Source organism: Rana temporaria, chromosome 2 (genome assembly GCF_905171775.1).
Source record: "Rana temporaria chromosome 2, aRanTem1.1, whole genome shotgun sequence".
In the NCBI taxonomy this organism is placed as follows: domain Eukaryota; kingdom Metazoa; phylum Chordata; class Amphibia; order Anura; family Ranidae; genus Rana; species Rana temporaria.
Window position 1 is genome coordinate 92,940,403 of NC_053490.1, and position 9,158 is coordinate 92,949,560.

Sequence of the window (9,158 nt, forward strand, 5' to 3'; positions counted from 1 at the left end):
CCACCATTTTATTCTTTGGGTGTCAAAAAAATAAAATAAAGGCGTGTCTATGGTAAACCTAGCACTGGAAATACCTTACTCCGCGCTAAAAGTTTACATCCAGACTCCTTGATACGCAGCATACCATATGCCCAACATCTCTGCCTCCAGGGAAACTGTACTTTAGATGTAGACTTCAGGAAACAGGCAGATTCTCTGCGTGCGAGACTTCTTGCACAGGGGTATTCACGCACTCTCCTAAAACATTTCAATAAAAAACATGGAATACCAGAGGTGCCTTACTCTATAATACCCCCCAAAAACGTGAACACCAAAACCATTGGCTTGGTCACAAGGTTTTCCTCTCATGAATCACACCTACATACATTGATTGCAAATACATTAGACCTACCCTGGAACTCATTTTCAGACAAGCAAGCACGTTAAGGAAACAACTCACCTCTAGCCATTATGTACCACATAAGGCTACCAATGTTCTACCACAAGGGACCCATCAATGTCTCTCCAGTGTGAAAGCCCGAGGGCTTTTACACTGGAGCGGTGCGCTAGCAGGACGAAGAAAAAAAAAAGTCCTGCTAGCAGCATATTTAGAGCTGTGATGGAGCAGTGTGTATACCGCTCCTGCCTATTGAAATCAATGGGCACCATGGCTATACAGCCAGCAGAGCGCTTCTCGGCCGCTAGTGGGGGTAAAAGCGACCTAACGGCCACGAAATTAACTAAAAAAAATGGCGGCGCTTTACCGCCGACCACACGTGAAAGGGGCCTAAATGTAATTGGAGTGGTTCCTGTGTTCAACAGGAGTACCATCCATTTCTGTTTGAAACTTTGTATGTATCATTGGGTACACAGTCTCATTGTCCCCTTTTACTATCCCCCTGTTGAATGTAAGCTCCACTTTTCCCTATACCCTCCCCTCCCCATTTACCGGCTATGCTTCTTGGCAGTGGTTGGTGATGCATCTTTTGGGACAGACTCCTTTTAGACATACAACTGCCGGCAAGAGGGAAAGCCAAAAAGCTGTGGGGGGCCATGTGCTAGGACCAAAAATTGCCCTGCAGTGCAGTCAGAGGGAGAAATAAGCTGGCAGCGCTGCAGGGGGGAAGCAGGAGTGGATTCGTGACTGCAATAAGACAGTACAGCCGGCCCACCTGCTCAGTAGGTGCCCGGGCCCCCCCTTTTGAACTGATGGGGCCTGGGTCCAGTACAAAAGGGCTGGCTGTTCTGCCTTAGCAGCCCTGCTTGCTCAATACCTGGGATTATGATGTGTCAACATGTACCAGTATGATGCGACAACAGAAACAAGGTACTGTTTGTTATTAACAAAAAAACTTTATAAAGGGGGAAAATAATTTTTTTTACAGAGCTGCTATTCAGCAGCAAATTAACTAACAAAACAATGGGAAATGTAATAAAAAGGGAAAAAGTCCATAAAAACAATCCCACAATTTTAGATCAGTATGGTCTCATACGCCCAGCTTGGGGTGGGACTCTGTTGGGAGGCGTTATTGCAATGTCTAAATAATCTCCAATCTGGAACCTCTGTGAATGTAATGAGAGTGAATCCTCTGATCCCTTCCTTCCAGAAATTGTGCTTCCAATCTCCTTTATCCTAGAAACAGAAAATACATCAGTACAGTACAAGCAGCAGGTAGACCGATTATTTTATACGGATTTCACATAAGTACAACAGGAAGGGTGAAGCATTTTAAAAAAGGCAGAGACTGGAAGAGATCCCACCTGCACCAACTAGAAATGATTTCCTGAGGTTATATTGTTCCTTTCTTCCAGCCACAATATTCTATTAATTTCATTATATGCAGCCAATGACATGACAGGAATTTAGGGTTGTTCCTAGTGGAAGATCCATTACTTTATTCTCAAGGCTACTCCTCCCAGTGATCTGCAATGTCAGGCTTTCAATGGCAAAGAGGCAGCTGCCTAGTGACCAGCACAGACATTTACCCCCCCCCCCCCCCCCATACCTGAGTTAGCAGTACCCTTTATTGCAAAAGTCTGAACCCAATTCATATAGGGGGGTAACAAACTTTTGGCCATATGGGTAGGATGGTCAGGTGTTCATAAAATCTGTTGACCATCTTCTAGCACATGGTTGCCCGACCAATATAGTAACATTTTTTTTTTACATATGTTGCCCTCCAATGCTCTTTGCTGCAAAGGCCAGTGGTTAACTATTTCTACTGTTGACATAATGGACAAGCAACGCACTGACACCTTTGCGCCCATAGGGCTGTGCTGGGTGTTCGGTGTGCCCCTGTACGTTTAAGGAGGGGTGGGCTCCTTCCAGTAGAATGCATGTGCTTCCACTGCAGATCCTCTTAAAAGTCAGGCGGTAGGGACAACAGGTAATAGGGTGCCTTGACGGAGCATATAGCATATGCATGTATTTGCAAATGTGTGCCAACTAAACCCGTTTTTAACGCATACTGTTAGACAGGTCAATTTGTCTGTTCGCAGGCTGGTCGGTAAATTGAGCTTGGAATTTTCCTTGGCTTTTTTTTTTTTTTACATATTTTGTCCTCCAATGCTCCTTGCTGTAAAGGCCAGTTATAGGTGGGGCAGTAGCCAACTTTTTGAATATGTTGTAAAATACAAAAACTTAGAGCACAATTTCATGAAAAAAGACCGGAGCTTCAGGCGGAGGAGAGTGCTGGAGCAGGGTGTAAGGCGAGTCTGTTCTCCCTTGACATAAGGCCTCATGCACACTAGATGTTATAAAAACACCACTAGTGTTAGCTGTAGAAAGCAGTCGCTTTCTACGAAAATGTAGAACACTTTTCTACGTTCTTCCCCCCCCCCCTTTTTTTTTTGGGGGGGGGGGGGGGATTCGGAGAAACCACCATATAGTAAAGGAAGGTAGTATCGAGCTGCCTTTTAAGTGTCAAGGCATGTTAAATGTTATATGTAAAGAAAAAAAATGTAATAAAGAAGAGATTATACAACACTGACTATCTTATGCAGCAGTCACTGGGAACAGAGGACCAACAGGTCCTTCTTTCTATGGAATATGGATAGCCAACTTATCACTTGCATTTCGATTTGAATCATGTAACAAAAGCCCTCATGATCAATTGTCCCCTCCCCATCTTTACATTCTGCATTACAAATATTGAGATTTCTAATTCAGATATGATGTATTCAATAACAAACTTAAACATGTGTTTCACAAACAGAAAATCCACACATACCTGTAGCTGGGTCGCTTCAGATCTGGATAAACAATAGCAAAGCTGAAATGTGTGCCTTTCTTACGGGCATCTCCGTAAACTTCTTTTACTAAACTGGTTAACTCTTTCAAAGTAGCATCCATCCTATTGAAAACAAAGACAAGAAAAATGTCATCCAACAGGATACATACTTTAGGTTGCAACTGTTACCAGTACCCAAATTCAGGCATAAATGATGTGACGTTTAGGCAAAGAAATTGTCTAATCTTGGAGCAACCACCACCTAATCAGAACGAGTATCTGAATACTAAATTACATGATGTAACCACCTTGCATGTCTGCACAACCACAATCCAGCAGTTGGATCGATCCTGCAAAGTTGGTCACTGTTTGTGTTAAGGTGCCTATAACACTAAGCACTTGACGGCAAGCATTCCTACACTATTGTTACCTTGGTGAGGAAGTGTTTAGTAATTGTAAGGGCATTAAAGTGAACCTGTACCCCAACTTTGCACATTAAAGTTGACTCTGTGCCAAGCACACACTCACTGAACCCTCCGAGCACAGTGATTGAGCTGTCACACACAGATTTCTGCTACTAGTTATGATCGGGAACCTGTGGAACAGGCTTCCAATCAAATGCCACATCCAATCACAGTGGTCAGAAGCCCATCCTGCAAGCACTGCTTTTAATACCCAGTCAAATGCCACAACAAACGGGCAGAAAGGGATTAAGCATTAGACACTAAGCTCTCATCCACCTCTGTGGCTATGGGAATTGGTGAGAAATAAATTTTCAAAAGTCACAAGTGGCACTAAAATCACAGACTACTGTCTAATGAGAGCAGAATCTTGGCTCCCTGCCAATGTAAATATGGGGTGCAGGAAGTCTAACTTTAGAGTGTCTGCTGTAATCCTAAAGGATGAATTACTTTACAGTACATACAAGTCAACGATGGCTTGTTTTAACCACTTGACCTCCGGAAGGTTTGACCCCCTTCATGACCAGAGCATTTTTTGCTATTCAAAACGTCTCTACTTTAACCGGCAATTGCACAATCATTCATCAATGTAGGGAAATGAAACTTACCTTTAAAAATAAAATGTAGGGAAATGAAATTTATATCTTAGCTCCCCACTAATAAAGAGCTTTCAAGGTTTATTTTTATTTTTTTTGCACTATCTGGAAATTATACAGCTATAAAAAAAAAAGGTATACTGTAATGGCAGTTATAAGCAACTGATTAGTAAAGCTATACATTGGCTGGGAAGAGGTTAACATGTAGGGGCAATCAATGGGTTAACTGTGTGCCCAACAATGTATAATATGTGCTGCTTCATCTTTCTGGCCTAGCTGAGATCTGCTGTCAAACTCATGCAGTGTCCAAGCACAGCATGGGTCAGCAGTGGGTGAAATTGTACCCCAAATCCAGACAAAGGCCGGTTACATATGACTGTGCCTGCCACCCTCTCGCAGCATATTTACTGTGAGCGGTCGGCAGGTGGTTAAAGCTCTTTCACTGCTTGTAAAGAATATAGAAAACACTAAATGTTTGCAACCACTTAAAAAAAAAACATTGTGTGCAGCTCATCTATACTGAAATGAAGATAAGCCTACCATGTATAAATCTGCAATTCGCTGGATGGGACATTTCCTCGTGCGAACTCATCCGGTCTGTGGTGCCTCCCATTGGTTGTAGTGAACACCCTTAGAAGTAGGGGACACGTCTGGAAAGACATGCAACAGGTAAAAGATTAGCTATAGTAGTGTCCCAACATAGGAAACATTTAAGGTAAACAGTATGCGTGCCCCACACAACCCCATAGAGTCAGAGCTGCAGATCTCCAATATGTAATCAATACTTCCTTTCATATGGAAAGCCATAGGTGTGACAATGAAGAGGACCACTGCTGCCATAAACCAGAGCAGCTGCTTAGAGAATTATATATTGATACATTGATGTAGCCTGGACCAACGTAAATATGTATATAAAGCCTGGCCAATGCCCCTGGAAGGTGGATAATCACTCAAGTAGGCACCGCTACTCCAGGTGGAGGCAATTTACTTGAATTATGAATTTTTACACGGTTTGTTTTTTTTTCTTCGTTTTTGTCACAATAAAAGTAAAACATCCTTGTGACAGGTACACTTTGAGAGATCTGGGGTCTATAAAACCCCAAATCCCTCCTCTGCCCTTAAAAGCATTCAAAACACCAAGATCAGCGTTTTTGAATGCTTGATGCATGCCCCGCACAACAGCATATTTTTTAAATGGCGACAGCGAGCGTCGAGTAACATGTTCCCAAAGATGAACCTACCCTTCAGCCTCGGTTCACATGTGCGGTGCAGGGAATCCTGTGCGTTTCCTGCACCGCATTGAAATTGCACGGCATTCATGGGATCTGCTGCTGGTGTCAATGTTAAGTTAACACACCAAAACAGCTCGCAAAACACTGCGGTTGCCTGAATGGGAATGTTCACACCAATCCAATCGGATTCTGGTGGGGGGGGGGGGGGGGGTCCTGCGCCATTTTGGTACAAAATAAATGGCTCAAATCACACAGACATTGTATGTAATTTGCACAGGAATATGGTGCGATTTCTGTGCTTCATCGCAGAAGTGCAAACTTGGGCTCAAGGGTGTTCACACCATACTTGCATAAAAACTGATGGAAAAAACAGCGCAGATTTTACCTGCAGACACATGATTGGACATCAGTTTTCATGCACATCTTGTGTGCCCTGTGCAAACCACAACTGACATGTCTGCACCATGGTGTGAACGAGACCTAAAGCTCTATTCTCTGCGCCCCTGGCAGATGGTGCTCTCCATTACTCCAGCAATACTGTCCCTCAGTGTACTTACCTCCAGTGCAGGGCTATGAGCTCTGCATAGTACTAGATGATATCAGAGGACCTGCAGCCCATGGAACACACCCATTGTCTCACACCCTGCCCCCGGCTATCCGTCTCTCTCAGCCCACCCGCAGCCCCTGGCCGGTGTTCTGCCGAGTTGTGTCCCCCTGGCGGATAATGCCCGCCCTGGACTGTGCAGGCGCAGCGCTTTATCTCTGAAAATTTACGAAGATGAAAGCTGTGCATGAGCTGTAGACTGCACATTGTGACAGTCTTTGCCGCACGCTCCATTCTGCAAGGGGGCAAATGTATTACTATATCGTGTAAGGGGGCGGATGGCAAACTCGCCCATTAACAGTGCAAAACTCGCCCTTTTCATACTCCCGCCCCCCTTGCAGGCCATATAGTAATACACGCCACGCTCCCCCTGTTGACGATATAATAGTAATATACACGCCCCTTGCAGAGTGGAGCGAGCATCGTGAGCATGCGTCAGCGTGTGGTACAATATTGGGCTCATTGCGCATGAGCCGTGTCCAGGTGATTCACAGCTGTGTTGAGCTTCAGGTATTTTCGGAGGTCCGCTACGCATGCGCAGGACAGAGCGGGCAAAATCCACCGGGGGACAATTCTCAGCAGCACGCCAGGCGTCTCTTGCATCATGTCATTAAGCTGTCTGATACTGAATTGTATGTGGGGCCCTTTGGTGATGTTATGGGTCACACTTGAGGGCCCCATTACCAACAAAGTTGACCACCACCCTAGATCTTAAAGAACAATTAACCCTTAGGCTGCTTTCACACTGAGGCGTGCAGCCACGGTGACGGTATAGCCGCGCTATTTGTAGCGCGGCTATACCGTCGTATTTATCGCGATTTTCGGGCGCTAGCGGTGAGGTTTTACCCCCGCTAGCGGCCGAAAAAGGGTTAATACCGTCCGCGTTGCGGGCAGTATTACCGCGCTTTCCCATTGATTTCAATGGGAAGGCGCGGTATAGGAGCGGTGAACACACCGCTCCTATACCGCGGTAAAGATGCGGCTAGCAGGACTTTTGGTGCGCTCCTGCTAGCGCACCGCTTCAATGTGAAAGCCTTCGGGCTTTCACATTGAACACTACAGGGCATGATTTTTCATGCGGTATAGCAGCGCTATTTTTAGCGCTGTACCGCATGAAAAACACCCCAGTGTGCAAGGGGCCTTACAGTGCAGGCAGTCCCACCACATGGGAGGATTTTACCTCTCCCTGGAGAAAGGAAAAACACAGGGACATGTATGGCATTTTTTGCCCAAACACACACTTAAAGGGGTCAATGGCGCCGCTGTGTCAACCAATCAGGAGTGTCCCAGCCAGCTAAGACACCACTACAGAGAGATGGGGCTCAGGTAGGTAATTAGGGGATGCTGGGGAGTCTGCTACACACACAAGGTTATCTGTAGATCGCAGCAAGATAAAAACAAAAAGTACTTTGCCTTTACAACTGCTTTAATTTGAAACCTGTTGAAGCAACATTTTAACCCCTTCCCCACCTAGATGGGGGGGGATGAGCATTCGGGTCATGTGACCACCATGAAAGGCTATCACATGATCAGAAAGCACCCAATTGCAAGTATGCATGCTTTCCGGTCCCCGCCAGTGACTGTGCGGGGAGTGAGCAGGGCACACACTCAGAACAGAAACATTTGTGGCCTCCCAGCGTTAAAGGCCTTCCACTGAGAGGCCACATTAATATGTACATTGGAAAGATTAAAAAACCTCACCTTGGAGAGGACATCACTGACCTCCACACCAAGGGTGTCCCTCAGCCGAGACCCCACATGCCTCCAACAGAGTGACGTAGTCACCCCAGAAGGAAGTAGGTGAGATCTTGTGTATGGGGACACCGGGGAGTGTTTAGGTAGACGGGGGAAGCTCACACACATGATGTGGGATCTCTGCCAGGCCTCCTACATCCAGAGCATGTCTGTACCGAGCTTCATGTGGGGAAATGACTTCATGAGACAAGGACAAATGTGAGGGGGGGGGGTATTTTTGGGGTGAAGCTCCTTTGTCAGTCAGAGGTATATAGATGGAACTATCAATACATGTCTATACTACTAGCTCCCCTCCCATAGGAGGACCGCCCTGTGCCTCACTTCATAGGCGCTCCACACACGGCCCGCCCGGGCCTCCATGTCCGGCTCTTCTCCCGGCTGCAGCACACAACCCCCTCCTCACCTTCTCCCGGTCTATCGGCTTCTCCGGTTCTTTCTTAATCTCCTCCTGCGTCACCCGCGACTCTACCGCCATTTTCTCCAGTTTCTAAACTAAACAGAGACCACCCTAAGCAAGAAAACCGTTCGCACCGACCCGCTTCCCTCTACGTCTTCACGGTGCACGCTACGCGCCTTCTCAACCCAACGATGTACGTCTGACCACGTGGGGCGTGTTGCGACGTCATGTAAGGCGAGCCGCCTTGTCGAGGGATAACGCGCATGCGTATTAGCTAGGTGTCCTGTGTGTAACTGATGTAGGTTTACATTGAAAGCGGCAAAACTCTACAACAGCACCCCTAGTGGCTGGAAACGCCACAAGACCGACGTTGTGTTATTACTGTATCCATTACATGGATTTGTTCTGTTATATCCATTCGTTTCTCAACTCTCTGTCCAGTCCTTCTTCCTACATCACTGGAACCAGCTCTGCTCTAGAACAGGGGTCTCCAAACTTTTCAGAGGGCCAGTTTATTGCCCTTAGGATAGGCCCGGGTGACCAGACATCACCAGTTTCTGGGGCACAGACCCCGGACTGAGGACACTGTCCCCAGACCAAATCTGTCCCCGGTTCTGTCCCCAGATTGCATCTGAACAGGGGCCCGGACAATTTTAAAGACAGTCAGTGCAGAGTTAAAAAAAAAAAAAATCTGAATTACACAGACATTCCAACCTGCAAAAACTCATGTTAGGGATGTTCCAAACTCATTTCAAGAAAGCGACGCCTTGCTCCGCCCCCCCCCCCCCCCCCCAATAAAATGCAGCCTTACCAGTGGCAATTAAATGCAGCCTGATCAGTGCCAATGTAGTGTCACAGTCTGCTGCCTATCGTAGAATGCTGCGGAAGTCACGTGGTGGTCAAC

The 9,158-nt window shown here is 46.3% G+C and overlaps 1 protein-coding gene across 1 annotated transcript; it reads right to left on the bottom strand.

Moving 5' to 3' along the window:
• Nucleotides 1-1,310: 1,310 nt before the first annotated feature.
• On the bottom strand, nucleotides 1,311-8,494 carry SAP18 (Sin3A associated protein 18). Its single transcript, XM_040340529.1, has 4 exons — nucleotides 8,261-8,494; nucleotides 4,807-4,916; nucleotides 3,210-3,332; nucleotides 1,311-1,612 (listed from the first exon to the last, which is right to left on the bottom strand). The coding sequence occupies exons 1-4, from the start codon at nucleotides 8,330-8,332 to the stop codon at nucleotides 1,456-1,458; spliced, it is 462 nt and encodes a 153-aa protein (XP_040196463.1). The 5' UTR covers nucleotides 8,333-8,494; the 3' UTR covers nucleotides 1,311-1,455.
• Between the last annotated feature and the right edge of the window lie 664 nt (nucleotides 8,495-9,158).